The sequence below is a fragment of the Gadus chalcogrammus genome, chromosome 8 (genome assembly GCF_026213295.1).
Source record: "Gadus chalcogrammus isolate NIFS_2021 chromosome 8, NIFS_Gcha_1.0, whole genome shotgun sequence".
Taxonomy (NCBI): Eukaryota; Metazoa; Chordata; class Actinopteri; order Gadiformes; family Gadidae; genus Gadus; species Gadus chalcogrammus.
Genome location: NC_079419.1, coordinates 4,569,013 through 4,592,083, shown reverse-complemented (window position 1 = coordinate 4,592,083; position 23,071 = coordinate 4,569,013). Strand labels below are relative to the sequence as shown.

At 45.2% G+C, this 23,071-nt stretch overlaps 1 protein-coding gene across 1 annotated transcript in view; it reads left to right on the top strand.

Moving 5' to 3' along the window:
• The window catches only part of st18 (ST18 C2H2C-type zinc finger transcription factor), a 23,669-nt gene extending 2,266 nt beyond the window's left edge, over nucleotides 1-21,403 (top strand). Inside the window, exons 3-20 of the mRNA XM_056596204.1 lie at nucleotides 3,496-4,317; nucleotides 6,465-6,599; nucleotides 7,494-7,584; nucleotides 7,947-8,039; nucleotides 8,819-9,078; nucleotides 9,582-9,817; nucleotides 12,265-12,380; nucleotides 12,480-12,612; nucleotides 14,732-14,847; nucleotides 16,149-16,211; nucleotides 16,589-16,657; nucleotides 17,093-17,155; nucleotides 17,793-17,873; nucleotides 19,784-20,005; nucleotides 20,188-20,276; nucleotides 20,470-20,573; nucleotides 20,917-21,063; nucleotides 21,174-21,403. Of these exons, the coding sequence (XP_056452179.1) occupies nucleotides 3,496-4,317; nucleotides 6,465-6,599; nucleotides 7,494-7,584; nucleotides 7,947-8,039; nucleotides 8,819-9,078; nucleotides 9,582-9,817; nucleotides 12,265-12,380; nucleotides 12,480-12,612; nucleotides 14,732-14,847; nucleotides 16,149-16,211; nucleotides 16,589-16,657; nucleotides 17,093-17,155; nucleotides 17,793-17,873; nucleotides 19,784-20,005; nucleotides 20,188-20,276; nucleotides 20,470-20,573; nucleotides 20,917-21,063; nucleotides 21,174-21,314 (2,981 nt within the window). The 3' untranslated portion in view covers nucleotides 21,315-21,403. The remainder of the gene's footprint in view (nucleotides 1-3,495; nucleotides 4,318-6,464; nucleotides 6,600-7,493; nucleotides 7,585-7,946; nucleotides 8,040-8,818; nucleotides 9,079-9,581; nucleotides 9,818-12,264; nucleotides 12,381-12,479; nucleotides 12,613-14,731; nucleotides 14,848-16,148; nucleotides 16,212-16,588; nucleotides 16,658-17,092; nucleotides 17,156-17,792; nucleotides 17,874-19,783; nucleotides 20,006-20,187; nucleotides 20,277-20,469; nucleotides 20,574-20,916; nucleotides 21,064-21,173) is intronic.
• The last annotated feature ends 1,668 nt before the right edge of the window (nucleotides 21,404-23,071 follow it).

Below are 23,071 nucleotides of genomic sequence, written 5' to 3'. Positions count from 1 at the left end.
AGCTGAAAGACTGCCCTGGCTTGGGGGAGGCATGTTTAGACCAGAGTTTTATGTGCTTGTTTCCTCGCATTTAAGTTTTTGACTGTTGGATCGGACGTGTTTTGCTGGCACGGCTTTACCGCCCTCTCTCTTAACACGGCCAGAATTTCAAAGCCCTCCTCTGCTTTACTTTAATTATTATTAATATAGATGTTTTATTTTATTCCATGTTACATCAAAAAAGCTAATTCAAAGCAAAAACTGATAGGGTTATTGGTTTCATTTAAAAAGTGGTTTCATGAAGCCTTCACTTTTTTAAATTTTGTTTTTGGACGTAAAGTATTATTAATTATGCATTTATTTTTACGGTTGCCCTCGTGATTGAGAGTAAGCTCTCCTCATTCGATATTTGTATCAGCAACCGTTCCACAATGAATACCCCTTTTAACCATGTTTATTTTCACTTTAAAACATGCCCCCTTTTTCCACAAAATGAAAAACATGTTTCGTCTTCCCCCTAATGAATTTTAATGCATTTTGACAACAATCCTCTTCCGTTTACATGTGCATTCTCAGCCACTATAATCGGCACTGATTTGGTATATTTTTAACGATGTAACTAAGCAACAAACGTAATTGTCCCTTTCAAAAGCTTTTGTTCGGCCCTCTAACACAGTCTAATACATAATTAGGCATAATGTCTACTGCTCATTATAGTACACATGTGTGTAGTTAAATGGACCCCGAGAGTAGCCCGCCGAATTGTGTGGATTCATTGGAAATGGAATTTATCTGTTTCAAGAGTTCATATTACATTACAATTATCCCTCCAATTCCACAGAGCCCGCCGCCAGTCCTGCCTTTAGCGTTTCCCCCCCCCCCCCCCCCCCCCCCCAGCACACCTCCCCTCTCCCTCCCTTTCGTCGATCAGCCGTTACCCACACAGATTCAGCTTGATCGAAAATACACGCGGGCAGAGTCAATCGTATTTATAACCATCAGAGGTAAAGATGGCCGCACACGCACACGCACACGCGGGGAAGTGGATGGTGAAGCAGGTGGTCCGCCGGTGGTAGCTGCATCTAGACCAGCCGTGGAAAAACCAGGGAGGAAGGGAGGGAGGGAGGGAGGCAGGGAGGCAGGGAGGCAGGGAAGGAGCCTGTCACTCGGTGGAGCCACGCTTGTGTGCGACCGTGGCCAACTCCAGCCCCACTGCAGAGTGCTGGTTAATGGTGGTTCTGGAGAGCAAAGCGCTCACCTGTTCCAGCACAACAGTCGCCATAAGGGACCGTCCCAGTGTTTGTGCTTTCCATGTGCCGTTGCTGAGTGTGTGTGTGTGTGCGTGTGTGTGCGTACGTGCATGTGTGCGTGCGTGCGTTCGCGTGCGTGTGTGTGTGTGTGTGTGTGTGTGTGTGTGTGTGTGTGTGTGTTTGTGTTTAAACAGGCTGTCTGATTGTGCTCGTTTGAAAGAGACAGCGAACACGTGCGAGCGTGCGTGCGCGTGGGTACACACTGCGTTGTGATTTGCAGGGAATTCGGAATAAGCGTATTCCGCTGATTAGGATATAAACGCACAATTCTGCGGGATTTTATTTTGTTTTATCTGGGCAACACATGTGTGTTAAAAATGTAAAGCTCTTTTGCTGAAGGATTAGGTTGTTTGTGTGTTGCCGTGCCCTCTCTTTAACATCCAGTTGTGGTTGGATAATGCATGTGTCTTTATCGGCATCATCACCACTATAAGCAGTGTGTCAACTGATTCCGCAGAAATCTCCCATCAACCCCTTGGAATCCCTTTGGTGGTCCAGCCCTTACTTTTGCTTTTGTGGCGCCAGGCCACTTAAGAGGATAGGCCCGCAACATAGCCTACTTATGCTTAGGGTGCAAAGAGCTTTAGCCTTAGCATAAGTTTGAATGATTCTGTGGGATGAGTGGAGATTTTGTTAAATCAATCCCAACGATAGCCTTGCATTGTTGATCATAGGCCGCAACTTAACATCGTCGTTTAGTAAGGAACTTTGCGAGGCAGAGAGAGAAAGAGAGAGAGAGAGAGAGAGAGAGAGAGAGAGAGAGAGGGAGCGGGGGAGAGAGGGGGAGAGCGAGTGTAGGGTGAGGGGGTGTACGATTATGGGTGACGTCTTTGTCGTTTATTCCGTGGCCTACGATCTTTTGTTTACGTGACGCTCAACTGATTTTCCAGGATCGAATTAGATTGTGAGATCCCCAGCAAAGCGTGGAACACATTGAATTAGGTGCAAATCCAATTATCCAGAACATAGCCAAATTTGTTTAAAAAAAATAAATGAAAAAAGACATATATTGAAATAGCTTAATTAAAAATATCGTTAGCATTACAGTTTTTTATTATTATATAATGAAGTATATTGTTTTACTATGCAAAGAACACATATAGGCCAGCATTAGTTCCACTGCTGGTAGGTTGATTATAAATGAAAGACCTATATATTCTCTCATGAAACATCACATCCTGTACCGTGGGTACAATGGGCTCTATTTTAGTAAATGTCCTCAATTAAATCATTATACTTCAAACGCATGAATGATATACAGAAACCCCACCAGTTAGCCCAATACACGATAAAACATAATAACGCAAACAATGTGATCCACCATTTAGGAGGAAATCTAGATAATTTCAACCATCAAATAATATTTTTTAGAACCCTCTTTTTTCTATCCAGCTGATTATATATAAGATATTCTGAAAAGCATTGATCTCTATGTGAGAAAGTATGCACCATATTCAAATCTGATGGAATGAACCAACACTGAATCTTTACATTTTCACTCACTTTAAAGCCCAAAGACTTGAAGTCTTGCTTCCCAATGCGTTTTTCCCTTCATTTGCTAGAGTCAAAGAATGTCTGTTCCAGAAAGTGTTTTTAGAAAACACATCCACTGTTCTTACTCTTATCCCTGGAAACACACATGCCTTGTGTCAACTGTGCTGGGTGTTGCAATTGACCGTGTGTCACTGCTTGTCTTACACTTAAAAAGTACTTAAAAACTGATGTTCCCAGGCGCCCACATTTGAAAATCCATCCATAATCCTGTTTACAAAAAATAAATATATTATTCCCTCGACGCGCCAGAGGAAGAAAACAATTGTGTTCTTCATCTCCCCTGTTTTGTCTCTTCCACAAACGGTGATGTTCATATCCATGTCTGTTATCGCGCGCAGAATTGCCTTGGACTGAACGCAGATGTTGACCTCACGGCTGTACATTTCGATTGTGTCCCCAAACGTACTCAACATCAAAATGTGCTCACAAATCCTCTCGCTGGTGGTACAAGAAAAACAAAACATGTTTTTCCTCGAGACATCATCTACGAAAAAAAGTGCCACGAATTGAAAACGCCTAAATGGATTTGAGGAAGATTATGGGATACAATCATATTGCTGCATGTACTGTATGTATTTTACACTAAATAATGATGATTTTAAAAAACAAGGCCGGTGTAAACGCGTAACCACGTTCGATCCGCTCCTTTCAGACGCAGACATCATGGCCGAGGTGGCGTGCCGAAACGGTTACCATGGCGACGCCATGGCGGTCAAACTCCTGGACCCCCGTGGGTGGTCCCCGGCAACCCGAAGCCCTCCGGATCTATCCCCCCGGTACGAGCTGTCGGGAGCCCTGTTCGAGCAGGAAGCGGAGGAGGAAGAGGCGGGACTCGCGCAGGAAGAGGAGGACCCCGTTCACCCCAGGAGGAGGAGCCTCACCTGCACCTCCCTGTCGCCCCAGAGGAGTCCGTACGGAGAGCTGGACCCCGAGCCCAGGTGGCGGCCCCTGTCCCTGTCCGGCAGCCGGCTCCTCACCACGCCCCCTAGAGGCCCGGAGGACCAGAGGAACGGGCTCCGCGACGCCGCCGACCGCCCCCGACCGGAGCTGGGTGTTCCCATGGGCCGGGCCAGCTTCTTCCAGCTGGAGCAGGACGAGGAGCAGGGGGAGGAGGTGATGAGGTTCAAGCAGCGCCCCGTGGAGGAGGAAGAGGAGATGGAGGAAGAGGAGGTGCTGGGGTTCAAGCGGCAGGAGGAAGAGGAGGAGAGCGACGGAGAGCCACCGGAGCTGGAGAGACCGCCCCGGCTGGGGGGCTGGGCGCTGGGGCTCCAGGACAGGGCGATGGAGATGGGCCAGGGCAGGGTGAACCTCAGCCTGCTGGAGCAGGCCATGGCCCTGCAGTCGGAGCAGAGGCACGCCCTGCACCACGCCTACAGGGAGATGGACCGGTTTCTGCTGGAGCAGATGACCAATGAGAGGAGGCACCACCGGATGATCGACATGGACATCAGACTCAACTACCACGGGGGGAAAGGTGTGTACGGCTGTTTGTCTTGTAAGTGCGCGTTCAGACGACTCGGTTAGTAAGGTTGTGGTACGTAGGTCTGAAGGAGGTCTGAAGCTCTCTGAAAAGCCTTGTGTTGTGTATTAGTGTGTTTCCATTGGTTCTCAAACGGTGGTACGCGTACCACTGGTGGCACACAGAGGAATCTCTGTAATTTCTTTTAAATACAATTTATTAATAAATGCAATACTTTCAATATTTTACTACGAATGAAAATACCTCAGTCTTCGGATCATTAAAATGGGGTTCAAAATAAGTTGAACCTTTCCTGTAAAATTTTTGCATCGATATCGGCCTGTCGTAGTCAGGTTATAGCACGTACAAACAGCCACGATTATAAGCTGAACTGTGACGGCAGTAGTTACTGGACTTTTGCATCCAACAACACAGCGAATACCCTGTGCTTTCGTACAAGGCCGTGCACTTTCTCCGACCCTTTGTGCTTAGACTGAATCTGACCTCGATTGATCAGACATCCCAGCACTGTGTTAGGAGAGGCTGTGTTCAAATAAGGTTCATGGAAGTTCAGTTGTCAACGTGCTGGCCCACTTTAATATTGTTTGTATTTACCCTAACTTTTTTCAGGTTTTGTTGGTTTTCAGTTGTTATTCTTCCTTTTTCACTCACTGTGTGTGTGCGTTTGAATGAAATTCAGTTGTTATTCTTAAAGTTTTCACTTTCACGTGTGTGTTTGCGTACGTGTGTGTGTGTGTGTGTGTGCGTGTGTGTGTGTGTGTGTGTGTGTGTGTGTGCGAGTGTGTGTGTGTGTGCATGTGTTTGTTTGTGATTTTGAATGAAATAAAGTTGTTATCCTTAATATCGTCACTTCATGTGTGCGTGAGTGCGTGTTTGTGTGTTTGCATGAAGTACAGTTTTTATTCTTAATGTTGTCACTTGCTCTGTGTTTGGGCATGTGTGTGCGTGTGTGTGTATGTCTTTGTGTGTACGTTCCTGCGCGTGCGCTTGTGTGTGTGTTTGTGTGTATGTGTGTGTGTATGTGTATGTGTGTGTGTGTGTGTGTGAGGGGTGGCCCCTTGCGTTTTATGAGAGTTGTGTGATGGAGTTTGTGCCAATTCTAGTGCTACCCCTTTGTACAGCTGACAATAGATAACAATAACTAATGTTGTTATAAAGAATAACTATGCCTTCTGCATGAACTGTGCGTAGCTGAATAGGGCAGCAAGCCTACGCTACTGTGTTTTTTGAGAACCACTGTATTCGACAGATCTCAGAGATCTGGTTGTATAAGATTTGTGGAACTCAACCAAAATATAATAACTTTATTGAGGCGGGGGGGGGGGGTACAATATTTTTTGTTCAAATATTTGTGAAGAAATAATGAATGGTCTATCATAAAAAATAAACATATTTTCCTGGTCGAAATTGCCACAACTCGGAACATTTAATTGTGGAAGGAATCAAGCGGATATTTAACCATGACCATAAGTCTTAAATCCTCCTAAAGTACCACTAATGTTTTTGCCTTGGATTCTTCAAATAACTGCAGCTAAATGTGTAATCCTAGATGTAATCTTTCCATGGATGAGCATTAAGAAGTGGATGTTCTGTGGTGAACTGCAGCCTTAACTAAAATGACAGCTTAATAGAAAAAAGTGTCTGGCTTTACATGATATTGCAATCTGTATGGACTTACGGTCCAATATGTGGCGTTGTCGCAACAAGACAATATCGTCAGCATGGCTCCGACTGTGTTCACTGACTTCCTCAGACAGATGTCTGGTTTTTCCTCTGATAGCGTTTTTCTATTGCTGTACTTTAAGACGTGGCACTGTGTGTGTTTAATGCTGTACTTTAAGACACTGTGTGTTTTTTTGTATGCTGTACTTTAGGATCAACACTGTTAGTGTTTTTTGTATAGTACTTTAAATCTTAAGAGACTGTGTGTTTTTTATGCTGTACTTTAACACACTGTGTGTGTTTTTTACACTGTATTTTAAGACACTGTGTGTTTTTTATACTGTAACATAAGACACTATGTTTTTTGTGAACTGTACTTCAAGACAATGTGTGTTTTTTATACCGTACTTTTAAGACACAGTGTGTGTTCTGTGTACCGTACTTTAACACAGTGTGTGTGTTCTGTGTCGTTGGTGTAGATTCCCCGCGGACGGACAAGAAGGACATCAAGTGCCCGACACCCGGGTGCGACGGCACCGGTCACGTGACTGGCCTGTACCCCCATCACCGGAGCCTGTCGGGGTGCCCCCACAAAGTCCGGGTCCCCCCAGAGAGTGAGTCCGACAGAGAGAACCGTCTCATACGGTTCATCATGGAGTCATAAGTATTTATTCATATGCATATATTATGTAAGTGGAATTATTAAAATCGAAACGAGAGTGGGTTGTGAATCGAATGTTTGAATTCAAACCCTCATTGGACAGAAGGAGTCTCTCTATGGACGGGGTTCTGCATAGTTTCCCCCAAACTTGAATTCAGCGATAGACTTTTTATTTGTCTGGGAAAATTGAAAATGTGTTTTTTTTCCCCCTTCTTCAACAAATTGGCGATTGTAAAGTCGTTTCTATGTGTCGCCAACAAACATTGGACATTAAACAGTAATGTTACAAAAGGAGCGGAGAAAGTAATTAAGTTTTTCAATAAAAAAAAGGGAAAGGAAAAATAAAAGCTTGTGCTCTTAAGAGTGAAGGCAGTATTTGCAAATCAAAGGGCCAGCGAACGCAGTATTGAGAAATAAACAGACAACTCCGTGGAACTAATTGGACCGTCTGCACAGTAGAGGGAAGTTTCTAAAGGATACACAGGGAAGCCTTTAACAATACGGATGTTTTGAAGAACATAATCATGTCTTGCTATATTCCTCTTTGCTGTAAGCTATTTACATTCCCGGGCCACCATGGCAGCACTTCCAACACAATGAGAAAACCTTTAAGCTTTTGTCTTCAATTCATCCTCCATCTGTTTGTTTCTTCACCACTAAACTTTACCAGTTAGGAACATGTGGATTTATGTTTTGTAGTTTTGTGTTTTCTTTTTTTTGTGTTTGTTTATTAGGTTATTATCAGCCACTGTGCAAGTGTTCACCAGCATACCATCAATTATATAAATATTGTTAAACGTTTTTATTATGAATTGTGTGTTGACTCTCTTTTCTTCTTTCGTGGTAGTCCTGGCCATGCACGAGAACGTCCTCAAGTGCCCCACGCCTGGCTGCACGGGGAGGGGTCACGTCAACAGTAACCGTAGCACCCACCGCAGGTACGTGCATACACACACACTCACACACACCCACACCCACCGGAGGTACGTGCACACGCACACAAACACACACACACACACACACACCCACCCACCAGAGGAACGTGCACATGCACAGGCCATGGGTAGACCGGAGATTACCACACACGCACGCACATGCGCACACGCACACACACAAGCACCCACGCACACACTCGCACGCACACGCACACACACACACACACACACACACACACACACACACACACACACACACACACACACACACACACACACACACACACGCAGCGAGTGCCTATATATTGAAAGTATACTGTAAGTGGTGGCCAAACGGCGTGACCTGCCCCCTCTTCCCTCCCCAGTCTCTCGGGCTGCCCCATCGCCGCTGCAGTAAAAGTCCCCAAGCCCCCGGAGGAGAGCCCCAAAGCCCGACCCTCGGCCGACCGCTCGCCCAGGTACCGACACCAGCCCCCCCCGCTCGCCGCTACCAATGCATCATCTCACTATCACACCCGGGCCACATGTTTACACCGAGCAGCGCCTCAGCGCGCCCCGAGGAGCAGCGGGTCGGCCATGGGTCGGCCTCTAAGTTGTGGTAAACGCCGGGACAACACGACGATAAAACGCTATTATTCTGAACGAGGCTCGGAGCTATTTTCAATAACTGATCCCCACAGATGACGATCTATTTCAAGCTTTCCAAGTAGGATTTCGGTGCGTGCGTGCGCGCGTGTGCGTGTGTGTGTGTGTGTGTGCGTGTGTGTGTGTTTTTAGAGAGGCAGCTCTTTGTGGCTCCTGCGCGCCTCCTTTCCATTAGAGATGATAAAAGAAGAGAACTCTTTGTTCCCCGCGGATACACCACAGGCAGCATGCCCACTCCCGACTATATTAATTAGTCTGGCAACATGGCCGCTCTGAGGACACCAACACACGTCCATCCGTCGCAGACCTAAGAGGATAAAGACAGTGGCATCTGTGGATAATTAAAAAAGATCCCCCTTTGATTTTATTTTTTTATTACTTTCCCCGCCATCCCATAATAACTCACTGGAACCCGCTGCACGAGTGCACCTCATTTGACATCATTTAGTACTTGGAAGACCAGACCCTGTTTATTTTTCTCCCTTTTTTTTTTTCCTTCCCCCCCCCCCCCCCCCCCCCCCCCCCCCCCCCTCGCTGTGATTAATCCCTCGCTCCTCTGTCTGCCGTGTCTGCGTGCCATGTCCCCTCCCAGGTCGATGAACGTAATGAAGAGGTTCGACATGAACCAGCTGCATTACCGGCTGTCCCACCCGGCGGCGGCGGCGGCGGCGGCGGCAGGGGCGTTGGCCGCCCTGCAGGGCACGCTGGGCCACGAGGGGGACAAGTACAGCCGCCTCCGCTTCGACCACGCCAGCTTCGACGCACAGGTCTTCGGGAAGCCCGCCCTGATGGGGGGCGGCGGCGGCGGCGGGGGTCCGACGGAGCAGGAGGCCCCCTCGCGCCACCCCGATTGTGAGTCCCAGGGCGTCACAAGGAGAGAGAGGGAACGGGGCGGGTATCGTATCAGATACTGAGAGCCGGGTTGAATGATGTCGGATCCTCTCATGGTGGGATGGTGACTGTAGGGGGGAATATGAGTCCTTGGGCTTTACAATTAACAGGACAGGACTGCACTCGGTTTCATTTACGTTACAGTTTAGGGCGTTCGGCAGACGCTTCTGTCCAAAACAACTGACGATAAGTACATTTGTCAGAAGAAAGGTTCACACCAGTGATTGCATCATCGATGATGCCAGAGTTAAAAAACACTATGAGCCATAGAGATAATAAGTTATTTTAGGATATTTTATATTCTTTTTATTTTAGTTTCTTAATTTTTTGCAAACATTTCCCAATACATTCTGTAATCGTGTTCCCCTCGCCGTTTCATCCACCAGTTCATTTTATACGTTCTGTTTTTATTGACGTTTTCATTTTATAACGTTGACGCTAAAGTGATCGTTCCCCACCTCCAGCGCCGCGCCACTTCTCCGGCTTCCTGGGCTCCCCGGGGGCCCGGCTGCCCGCCTCGGGCCCCCACAGCCCGCCCCCCCACCACTTCGCCAACGGAGACAGCCTGCAGGCCGCCGCCGCCACCGCCGCCATCCTCAACCTCTCAACCCGCTACCGCAACAACATGGACGCCGCCGCCGCCGCCGCCGCCGCCGCCGCCGCCGTGGGGCCCGGTCAGCCCCGGGGCCCCCCTGCCAAGGTGAGGTTCCGTCGCCGTGTGTCCGGTCGCTGGTCTTGTGGTGGAGCATAGCGTGGCGGTTGGCAGTATCGCCGCAGGGGTCAGGGGTTCAATCCTCTACACTGTGACCGACCCTGTGCTAAGAATGCAAACAACAAAATGGTGTACATTTATATTTATTTATATTTTTGTTATTTTGAAATAGAGCGCTTGGAAAGGTTTTCAGCGTGGTCAGCTGGAAGGGAGAAGCATTGGGGCATTTGTGTATTAAACAGGAGGAGATGAGTAGAAGAATTGGTGGAGGAAAGGGGGAGAGAGAACATCAAACGACCAGAATATGGCAGGGATTTTTTTCCAGTTTCTCTGGCAGCAGAGAAGCAAGGTGGCTTCCTCCGCGAGGCTTTAATGTACACAAAGGGAGAATGTCATGTAATCACATCAAAAGCTTGCAAAAACCAGAAGCCTTGCTTCCAAACTACAATTAGCTATCTTTTTTTCATTCCGATTTTTTTTAAGTTTTTTCCAAGAAATGTTGTATTTTGTTTCAGCGCGTTCTGGCACGGCCACGAGTCGTCTCCTCCCAGGGCCTCTTGTGTTTTACAGATGGCAGGGGATATCTCGCTAAGTTAAATGATCCAACACGGGTTGTGTGTGCCTAGTCGGGCAGAGTCTGCAAAGGCTTTTCAATGGATTAAACTAATCAGATAAATTAATGTGAATTCAACTCTGCTCTTCAATTCAAACACGCACACAACACACAAAAACAACCCAAAACCACAAACCCTACAAATCTTTTTTCTCTCTGCGTTTTCAAAAAATGTGTGCTTTGGATTACAACTCTAAAACCCCCGCTCATCGGGATATCTCATCGCATTATCTCGACATGCTATTGTCTTTAAACTTTGTTATTTTTTTCTCTCTCCGTGCTTCAATTCAAATGTCAATCCCTGGGATATATATACACCCAGTCTCGCGGATGATTCAAGGGTCCACACCTACACAACAACACAGAAATGTCTCCCTTTCAGCAGCTTGGTGAGCTGAGAATGTGGCCCGGTACCAGGTACCAGCCCACTGTATGAATTAAACAGTGTGAGCAACTTCATCATCATCTGCTCTCTGTGGACAGCTTAGTTTTCCTGGAGAGATGCATGCACTGTAGGGAAGAGTCTTTATTTTTTAGGGTTGAACCCCTAATTCTTTGAGTGCAGCCTAATTTTCTTGGAGATACGCTCGTACAGTAGGGAAGAGCCTTTCTTTTTTAGGGTTGAACCTGTACTTCTTCTATTGCAGCCTACTTTTCTTGAATAGACGCTCGTACTGTAGGGAAGAGGCTTCCTTTTTTAGGGTTGAACTTGTACTTCTTTAAGTGCAGCTTAGTTTTCCCAGGAGGGATGCGCATACTGTAGTACTTGAGGGAAGAGGCTTTCTTTATTAGGGTTGTGCCCATACTTCTTTGAGTGCATTATCACCTCCTCGCTCTTGCGTTTATAAGGTGTCGTCTTCGATCAGACATACAACGTCGGACGGCAGGTGCACTTAGTCCTCTGTGGGGACCTGTAATACGTGTTTTCGTTGGTGTTCTTTTCAGCCGAAACACATTGAGTGAGTGATTATTAACAGATAATACAGAGAGAAGACAACTGCTGTTTCACGGCCCTGTAGTTTTCCACACTGATGTTATTTTGATTAGGTACACACATCATCAAACAGCCGGATAATTACAGTGGACAGCAGCATGTGATGCCCGTGGAAATTATCCCCTTTAATTAATTTGAAAGGTCCCCTTTTGTTGCGAAAAATATGTATAGGCTTTAATTATACGAATGTGTTGAGTAATTGGTCTCATAGAAAGGGATTTTTTTTTTTAATAAGGTAAAACTTTTCCCCGTTAATACTATAAAACCCCTCGGTGTTCGCCATCCTCTGGTCCGTCAGTGCGTTACTCGGAGCACACATGCCGCAGCTGTCAACAAGCAAACTTATGCTACGTTAAGCTTTTTAAATTTTTGTTGTAATAACGATGACCTAAAACCAGCCAACCCCTCCCCCCGGCTCCCCTCCCCACAGCTGCCATCTTGGTTGTGTGTCCTAGAAAACACACAACACAGCTGTCAGTGGCCAAAAAAAACTATACACCAGCCATTTTTTATTCCAACCGAATTATCGCTGGCTTAGTGTTATGCCGCGGCGTGTGTTAATCACGGCATTTCTTATTCAAAAGAAAACAAGGGGGGTTGGGGGGGTTGTTTTATTATTAAACTCATGACTCACGTTTATAGACCAAAAGTTGTGTGCTTTGTGTGCAATTATCATGCCGTCATTGCCGTATTAATTAAAGGCATTAAAAACACATTTCTTCTAATCCGCTTGTTTTGGTGGAGAGTCACACACTGGCTATGCCACCCGTGATGGAGTAGGTCTTCCATCCTGACCGACCCCTCCCCCCTCGCTCTCCTCACGTACAGGACCTGCTCATCGAGGTGGACGAGAACGGCACCCTGGACCTGAGCATGAAGCGAGGCAAGGAGCTCGTCGGGCCGGCCCGGACCAAGGTGCCTGGCGAGGATCCTCTGGCTCATCCTCATCCCCCTCCTCACCCTCCCCCTCCTCCCCCTCCTCCTCCTCCTCCTCCCCCTCCTCCCTCTCTTCCTCTCGCCCATCCCCCTCACCTCCACCCCATCGAGTCGTCGATGGCCAAGGGCGGCAGCCTGCTGATCAACCCGGCCTTCTACCGCTCCCTGTGCGAGCGCGACGGCTGGGAGAGCCGCATCCCCATGAACTTCAGCAAAGTCACGCTCATGCACGACAAGGAGGTGAGGGTGGAGACACGGCCAATACGCCTCGAAAAAACACTGACCGGTCACAGGGCAGCAGGGGAGCAACGACGGCGCGGCGACGCAGTCGTTTAAACGTTGGGTTTTAGAAAGTTTGAGACCCAAAGTAAACCGTCAAGGGGTCTTCAACGTTTACCAGGCCAAGGACCCCCAAACTGATGGAGAGATGGAGCGGGGACCCCCTACTTATATATTGTGTAAAATTGTGTTTTATATTAAACTGGTCCTATAGTGTCATGTATAAATGTACCTTGTTATTTTGCATTCAATACTAAGATATTCAAATAATACACAGGTTCATATATTCATGTTTTCATTTTAAACATGTGCAACGTACAGTGAGTAGGGTGACCATGCCACTGCCATTCATAAACATAGCATAACGTAATAAACTGATACCTGATACATGCAACTGACAATGTCTGTCAGTTGCATGTAATCATGCATAAATGCAATTCTGACCGGCGTTCTGTTCATTATCCCTTACATAACAGCACTCTCTCTCTCCCAACAGTCTTGGCTGCGCACTCTCATCCAAATACGTATTGTTTGTGGCGGAGGGGGGGGGTAGATTTAAAGACCGGACGAGAAACTTACGTCGCTGTGCTGTCCTTCTTCGTAATTGAAGGAGCAGGCAGAGAAAAGCTCTCTCCTGCTGGGCTTTCATTAGAAAGACCGCGAGAGACCGTACGTACGTACGAACGTATGCTTACCACTTTTGTAAATGACATATATATAGTACATTCGGATCGCATGATAGGAATAGAGCTATTCTGATTAGAAATCGAATCAAAAGTGTCCATGTAATCGTGGCTAGTGTATTGGATTCATGTTAATGTGCATTTCAAAAATTTCAATTTGTGGAAAAAAATTGCGGGGGGAATATAAAAACAAAGTCTAATCAACCAAAACTTTCGCGACCCCCCCTGAAGTACTTCTGCGGACCCCCTAGGGGTCGCGGACCCCCTGTTGAAGACCTCTGCGTTAAATAGTAACAGAAAATCGTTCGTTCATTTTTGTCATAGTGATGGACTTCCGAGAAACTGGAAATCTGTAGAAATGCAGAAAGGAAGAGGTTGTTGTTTTGTGACCTTAATGACGCTGTTTCAGAGCACGCTGCTAAAATATTTGAGTCATGAGACACCAGATACGTTTTTTCCATGACTTTAACAACTTTCTCCATTGAGGGGTGTGATAAGTTGCGTCTTTGAACTCAAAAGACATCTAAACCGGTATTCCTAGAGAGCATTTATGACGCAAATAAATAAATCTATTAATATGTCTAAGAATTCTGGGAGGAAAAGCATCACAGACAGAGAGAACACTGGAGTCTCTATTAAGAGTTGTTCATCTCTCATCAAACATACGACACACTTGCATCAGAACAAGGCTAATCTGCTCTCTTTACAATGTCTTGCCCGGAGGGTCCGAGACAACACTAATCTGGTTTATGTTTTCAGAAGATTATTTCTATAGCCTTCAGTTGTAGGTTTTTTTTATATATTAGATTGCATTTCATTGCACTGCTGCTTTTTTTCCCACAAGTGTCCCGCCTCCTTTTGTCTTTATGACATCGAAACAGGCCAAACAACACATGTGACCTCTTTCCCAGCCTCCCAACATCTGGCACCCCGACACAGAGCACACCGTCTCTGACAAAAGTCAATGTGAACGGCGTGACTATACATGGCACACACACACACACACACAGCGAGGGCTCAGATTAGGTATGAGTATAAACGATGGGTAGTCTGGCCCACACTATCAGGATCTTTAAGTATTATCACTCTCAGTCTCTGCTCCATATCCTCGGGGGGGAGGTGTGTGTGTGTGTGTGTGTGTGGGGGGCTGTGTGTGTGCGTGTCTGTGTTGGGGGAGGGGGGTGGGTTGTCTTTAAAGAGCATTAAGTGCTTTCCATTGGTTACTAACCCTCAGGTCAAAGCAGATCATTGTGAAATCTCCACTTTTCCTTTTTTTTTTTTTTTACACAATTTTATGTGAAAGTTCTGAAGGGGACATGTATTATTGACCCGTGAATACGTATTGATACATGGACATGTATTCACACATGAGGGTGTGCGTTTGTTTTGATCACCAGCCGGATAACTTTGACGACATGACCCTGGAGGAGCAACACTATCACCACGGCGACGGCGGGTTGAACAGCCCCAAAAACAAGCTGCTATTACGGGACGCTAAGAAGGAGCTAATGAGGTACATTGTGCTGTCAGGATCACCGCGGGGGGGCCAGGGGCAGCTCGGGGGGGGAGGGGGGGGGGGCGGGGGCTGGTTTGGTTTATTTAAAGGGGAGGTGGGCCCGTCTTGAGGGCATCTTGAAGCAGTCATGTGTGCCTAACGCAAAGTTTTCCCCTTTAAAGAAAAAAGGTCATTGGACAGATGGTGAGCGGTATTAATAACAAAAGTGTAATTCCAGATCAGCCCTCCTATTGGATAAAAAGGTCTAATACCAATGAACTGTACGATGCAGATGAAACCTACTGGCCCACCACGCACACTCTGTTATTAGCTAGCGTTTCTCTCTGTGATATATATATCTATTTATATATCACTGTGATACGGTATGTCTGCAGGTTCATGTGGAGAAGATTTGTATCTTTGTGAAAGTGAGTTTTTGCCTGTATGTCCGGTACAAGCTTATAAACTCTTCAGCCTTCTAGTCACTAGACTGCATGATCTCCCTAGGAAACTGCAACCGCAACGCAAACACATCTATTGAAATGGGGTTTTTCTCTCTCACTGAACCGAGTTCAATATGAAAGGGCAGAGCGTTTTGTAGTGTCCGTCCCAGATTCACTTCTTTCATACATATTTCAACGTAGGTGTAGAAAAAAGCTGTTGCATTGGCATTTACTTAATAAACACGGTTTGAATAGATCTAGATCTATCTCGTATATTTTAGATAATCCCAAAAGAAGTTGGATTCTGTAGTTTTCACAAGGTAAAGTTACATTAACATTCAGGGCATTTACCAGACGCTTTTATCCAAAGCGACTCACTATAAGCACATTTGTCAGAAGAAAGAGAAACAATATATCGCTGTCGGTACATTGAGGATGTTCATAGAACCGAGTGCCAAGCACTTTCAATGGTTAGGTTAACCCATTACCTGTATAGCAAAGCTAGCTAGGATAAGATGCTACACAATGCTAAGTACTACTTTTAAGTGCCAGGACGTACAACATACCATAAGTGCGTACATTAAGTCCCAGGACGTACAACACACAATAAGTGCGTACATTAAGTGCAAGGGCGTAAGACGCCACAGAGTGGTTTGTCGATCATCAGACCGATTCCTATAACTCGTAGACTAACTGTACTAGCCTGAACGTCGATCAGTCCCATCACTTTCTACTAAGTTTCTGGCCGTACTAACTCTAACCTCCGCGTCCACGAGACGGTCTCTGGTCGACAATACCGACCCCACCCATACACCCAGCGTCTCTGCTCCATGTGCAGCGCGACCCCCCCACTGAAGCCCTGTGTGTTCTCCTCAGCTGCCCCACCCCGGGCTGCGACGGCAGCGGCCACGTCACAGGGAACTACGCCTCCCACCGAAGGTACGCATCACCCGCACTATTAACCAATCGGCCTCGTTCGTTAACACACACCAAGCACGAGAGCAGAGCTACACGTTTGACTTTGTCAGCGTGAGATTAATAGTGCTTTGAAATAATAAATAACGATGATATCCCCTTACGGCATCATCATGGTATTATTGGTGACTCAGAGCGCTACTGTATGAAGAGTAAGGGGGTGATGTAGGGTGGGGGGGGGGGGGGGGTTGGGGGGGTTGTGGTGCTAAATCGGTTGAATAAACAAGCAGGAAAAACAGGCAAGGCGGTGTGTATTGTATGGGAATAGCCCGAGTGTGCGTTTGCATTGTGCTCTGATCAAAGAGTGCACTGAGATGACTGAGCTCTTTATCCCCCGTCAGCGTGTCTGGTTGTCCCCTGGCTGACAAGACGCTCAAGTCACTGATGGCAGCCAACTCTCAGGAATTAAAGTATGTATTCCGGGGCTGAACGCACATCGTCCACACAAAGATCGGCTCTCGCTTCCAAACCCCGGCTCCCTTTGTGTTTTGTGTTGTGGTCCTCGTTTTTTGTTTCCACTTTGGGTCGTGAGTAGGTGTCCCTGTTGTGTTGCGTTGTGTGTTGTGTATACTGTGTATGGATTGTGTGTCCCCATGTGTATTCATCATCATTGTGACCGGCCATTTGCTCAATGGTAACATTGAGGACATCTTGGTTATTGATGTTCTCTTCAATCAGATGCTCCCAATCCTGACGATAATAAAGAGAGAGAGAGCCTCACAATAATAGAGAGAGAGAGAGAGAGAGAGAGAGAGAGAGAGAGAGAGAGAGAGAGAGAGAGAGAGAAGGGAGAGAGAGAGAGAGAGAGAGAGAGTGACCTGACACCTATGTCTCTCTCCCTGCAGGTGCCCAACACCTGGCTGCGACGGATCGGGTCATGTGACTGGGAACTACGCCTCCCACAGAAGGTAAAGCCTTTCCAATCACAATAGAGAGGGCGAGAGAAAGAGAGAGAGGGAAGATCGCCACTGCTGAGCATACATTGTGATCTGTTCAAGAGTACATACAGTGTGTTGCATCATTTATTTACATAGCTGGGTTTCATTCATAGCGTTCATCAGTGTAACACGATCTGCTATAGAGTTAACAAACACACGATTAGAACGGCATTAATAATAACCAAGACATGTTTAGGTAGCATTCAGATCAGCATCTATAGAGGTGTATATACACACAGAGGTGTATATGGCTGTTGAGGAACCAAGCCTAAGAATTGTACTCTTGTGTGCTTGTAGAATAAGATGGAATAAAAGCAATTGTTTATTCGGATTCGGATTGATTCGGATTATAGAGGAGAAAGGTTACTTAATACCATTATTCAGTAGTCCTAGTAAGAGTGGGGGTAAATGTGTTTGAGTTTTGCTTTTTGTTCTTGTTTTTTCTCTTCATGACATTATTCAGTAGTCCCAGTAAGAGTGGTTGTAAATGTGTGAGTTTTGCTTTTCGTTCTTGTTTTTCCTCTTAATGACATTATTCAGTAGTCTTAGTAAGAGTGGTTGTAAACGTGTTTGTGTTTTTGCTCTTTGCTTTTGTTTTCTCTCCTAGTTTGTCAGGATGTCCGCGGGCCAGGAAAGGAGGTCTGAAGCTCACGCCAAACAAGGAGGAGAAGGAGGAGCAGGAGATGAAGTAAGATGTCCCACACATTGGCCTTCAGGGAATCCTGTATTTCGGCTTTTAAACGATTGAATGTCAAACAATCGAAGAAAAAAATAACACACACAACAAACTGTCACTGTTGCGCGCAAAAGGGCATTATATCAATGAGCTTTTAAGTTGAACAAAGGGAATGATATTTCTGTTGTTGTAACATTAGTGAATTATTTTACAAGGATTAGCCACATGTTTAGAGGGGGATTTTTCAGGTTTGTGTGCTGCGCCGACTGCCAGATAGGGATATCTGGCACTCTGTGATGAGGGCTTTCTTGGTAATTATATTAAGAAAGCGTGGAACTGCTCCACTCCGCTCACTGTAGTCAAAGCTTAACTGTTCTCAGTGCACAGTTGTTTCGGCGACAAACAAACCCGCACATAGATATATATAAATATATAAATAATAGAATTGATGTTTTTGCCTAAATCCAGTCCAACCTATAAGCTGTTGTTTATGAACAGTATACATCTGGGCATTATATTATTTATTTATTATCGTTTTTTTTCCTTTGTAATTACTAATGCAATGGCGGGGGTGAGCTTAGGAATTAGACAAGAATAGATGCAGTGTGTTTCACAGACCCCAGAGGGGAAGGGGGGCAGATTGCTGTACATGGCAGCTCCATATATGGATCATACTCTGGTATTGTTCTAGTGCCTTCCACCAGGTGACCTAGCCGCGCTGCGTGGCAGTAATGGCGGCCGTGTTGTTCGCTCCTCTAAGTGCGTTGGCTTTGTTGAGTAACTAAAACAAAACAACACAAAAAATCGGCTGAAACAGGCTTTTTCGCTGCCGCCACTGCACTCTGTGCAGAGGGTGTGTGTGTGTGTGTGTGTGTGTGTGTGTGTGTGGGGGGTGGGTGTGTGTGTGTGTGTGTGTGTGTGTGTGTCTGTGTGTGTGCGTGTGTGTGCGTGTGTGTGTGTGTGTTTGTGCGTGCGTGCGTGTGTGTGTGCGTGTGTGTGTCTGTGTGAGCTTGTGTGTGCGTGTGCAATTGTGCATGTGTGTGTGTGTGTGTGAGTGTGAGTGTGTTTGTAGTGTGTAGCATCTCAGGTGAACCTTCACCTTTATCAATAAGAGGGAATGGGGCCGGGAACGGTAAAAAAAAAAAGAAAAGCCATCACATTCTTTCACACGCTGGGATTACATGTCAATTATGTGTAATTCATGTCCATTACTGACCTGCGGCAAACCACACACACAGACCAGGGCTGTGGCGTGAGCCCTCTGAATGATATTCTGTTAAGAACACGCACTCACGCGTTTGCGCCACAAACAGTAATGCAATTTTTAATGCATTGAAACGTGCTCGCACGCACGCACACGCGCACGCACATGCAGTGGAACTCACACACATTAATAACATTTCATGCACTTAACTGAGCATTTGCCTGTTCTGAAGTTTTAGTGGATCAGCCGTAACTTAAAGCTTACATGATTAATGGAGTAAATTTCTAGTTTAGGGGGACTTGCTTTTTAATCAGCATTTGGTTGGATTAATCAACATAATGGTCAAACAAATCTTCTTGTCTAGTTATATAGTGAGCTTGTTTTTTATTAATTTCTTTAATAAACGATGACAATAATTGCATTCGAATATATACCCGTTTTTTTAAATATTGTTTTAAATTCTGGGATTATGACTGATGTGATGAAATGTATGTGCTTTACCCTGTCGGCATGTGGAACCCATATTCAGTGTTTGTATAGAATTATATATCCAGTGCTAAAACATGCTGCAGGATATGCTAATATGAAAGCTAAGGTATCTGATGACAAATAGCTCGACATGCGGTACGTTTGAAAAGCGGCGCCTGACGCTCTGTTTCTGTGTGCAAGCGTAACGAGCGACATGAGCCCCACTCTGACCTCTTTATCTATCTGATAGGTGCCCCGTAATTGGCTGTGACGGACAGGGCCATATATCAGGGAAATACACCTCACACCGAAGTGCAGGCAGTTGCCCCCTCGCTGCCAAGAGGCAGAAGGAGTCCTCTATGAACGGACTACCCTTTCCGTGGAAGGCAAATAAGCAAGAACTGCCCCATTGTCCCTTGCCCGGCTGCAATGGCCTCGGACATGCCAATAATGTTTTTGTCACTCACAGAAGGTGAGGTCCCCTTTGTCCTGTCTCCACAAACAAATACTGACAGTTGACGTTTTTTTTTGCATTCCAAACAATAGAGACATTTCACTTCACGTTCAACTGTTTCATTTAGACGTGTACGTTTGTCTGCTTGGCGTGTTTCCCTGGGTCTGATCTCTGCTGTGTTGTGTTTTTGTGTGTGTTAGCTTGTCTGGCTGCCCGTTGAACGCACAGAGTATCAAGAAGAAGCAGTCTGGAGAGGAGATGATGACTATCAAACTAAAAGCCAGTAGCGGTAAGCAGTTTTTATGAAACATCATTTATAAAAAATACACGTAAATATATGTTTATAGATATGTATACACAGGAAACCGAAAGCCTTTTCGCTTAACTGAAATGTTTATTGAATCATCTCACATTCACTCTCTGAACACATAGTAATTACCAGTTTGCACATAATTAGAACTGGGATGTGTGTTTTCACTCAGGTGTTGAGAACCGGGAGGATGTACAACATTTGGATCATGAAATTAAAGAGCTGAATGAATCCAATCTGAAGATAGAGGAGGACATGATGCAGCTCCAAACCCAGGTAACTATTTACTCCGTGGCACTAGGCCTTGAGACACAATTGGATTTTATTCTTGAACCGCTACAGCAAGCCTGCACTGAAAGCTTCACCCAAACCTCACCTTGGTTACGATATATTTATGAGCTTATAGGCTCAGCTGTAAAGCTTGTGGCTGGTCCACTCGACCAATCATGCGTCAGTAAAAGACAGACAGTTGTTGAGATACATTTTTCAATACATCGTAGTCAACAGTATTTTTCCATAGCATGTTTCTAATTCCTTCGATTGTAGAGAGAAACACACAGAACCAATCGCTTCATCAGCTTCCCCAATTTGACGAGCCACGTTACTTCCCCTCCGAAAGCAGATCTCGTCGATGGAGTGCAACCTGAAGACCATCGAGGAGGAGAACAAGATGATCGAGCAGCACAACGACAGCCTGCTGAAGGAGCTAGCACGTCTCAGCCAGACGCTAATCAACAGCCTCACCGACATCCAACTGCCCCAAATGGTACGGCGCCGCCCGCACGACACCCCAAAACCCCCCAAAAATTAAACCTTTTCACCATCACTTGTCAATGTTTTGTACTCATTTATCTGTTGTTGTTGTTTTTGTCGCAGGGCCCCATCAGCGAGCATAATTTCGAAGCCTATGTGAACACACTAACTGACATGTACAACAACTCGGAACATGAGTACTCCCCGGAGTGCAAGGTGCTCTTGGATAACATTAAACAGGCTATTAAGGGCATTCACGTCTGAGCTGTGGGGTTTCCAAGAGGCTCCTTTGACTTGGAATAATGGCCCTCCATTTCACTGAACAGCGCGGCCTGGCTGGGCTCCATCTATACCACAAGGCTTTTTATATTTTTTTGGAAATGTTCAGCGTTTCCACAGGATAAGTACACTGCACTGAGAAAAAAAGGACCAGCCAGATTCCTAATGCTTTCGCTGTTTGTTGCGTCCCCCTCTCTTGATATGTTTATTTCCCGGTGAGATTTTGAAAAAAAAAAAAACCTTCTCTTGCACTTAATTATTTTGTATGGTTTGCTTGATTTTAAATTCTATCCGTGATTCACGTCATACTTATTATATTATTGCTATTTATTATATTTGTTCGCCATTGTATTTATTTTTTCTTCGATTTCTATTTATTTATATAATTGTAAAATGGTTGATATTGACAAATCGGTTGACTTTCTGCACATTGTAAAATTACATCGAAGCACATTCCAATTTTCAATCACGGTTTACTTTCGCCATCTAGTGTTGAGGATCTTATTTTCAGACATCCCCCCCCCCCCCCCCCCGCCCCACACCCTCCACCTAAAAAGTACAAAGCTACCAAAATCACGTTTAACACTTGCTTTTGCTTTTTTTTTTTTATTCTTTGCTGAAAACTGAATGTATGGTAAAGCAAAGTGAACTCTGAGATCAAGAAAATGCAATTGCACTTGTACTGTATGTATTGTGTACCCCATGTTCCAGCAATGTGGAAGGCCAACGCCTCACAGGAAGAGAGGGCACCAAGTAAATAAATCATTGTTCGATGTCCTTCAGACGACCTGAACAGCACAGTCAACTTTGCAGTTTATGCCACAAAAAGAGTGCAGGCGGACGGCACTTGGAAAACCCACTTTGTAAAGATGTCTTTCCGTTTCTTGAAATATATAAATATTAAACTGCCTTCTGTGCACACACACCGAAGTAGTGTGCATACAGTATGTGCCTAAATGTATATGAATCAATAAAGGTATACAGTAATATGTTTTGTGGTAGGACAGTCACAGTATTACGTGGATGGTGTCTAATTTATTATACAGTATGATTACTTTCAAAAGGAGGAACTATTTCTAATGACTGTTTGAATTCCATCGTTTCAGTAGCTGTTTGCAAAACATCCGAATCGAGATAGATATGTTAATTTGAACTTTGGTATGCATGGAGAAAAAAACTGGTGGGAATGATCGAAAAACACCATCTGACAAACAGCTATGACGAAGTATTTCAGTTGTGATGTTTGTTAATTTGTTACTATTGATTTTTTTCTAATGCTTATAGGCCTTTCCATTTGAGTATGTCTTACATTAAAACATTCCTGTATTTCCTAGAGCAAGATGTTTAGAGATTCCATCCATAAAGACCTAAGATCAGATCTCAATCTTCAATGTAAAGTCTCATTTATATGACAAACTAAACACATTCAGGCTTATGGAATCATGGCTTTTTAGTTGTTTGCATTACCTGCACTGTTAATTTCGTTTTATAGACAGGTAAATCAATTCCATTGCAGTTACAGCTATAACTGTATTCATGTCTTTCTGAAAGCGGTAAAAGTCCGACCAATTTTATTTGTTCAAGCAACGCGTCCTATTAATGCAAACAAAATCAGACATCTATTTTGACAAAAATAATGTAACAGCAAAAGAGCCAAATTATAGAAAATGTATGACCCTGTAGGCTATTTAATCCAAATATTCATTGATCTTTAAACGATTTATTATTTAATAGTACGGCTA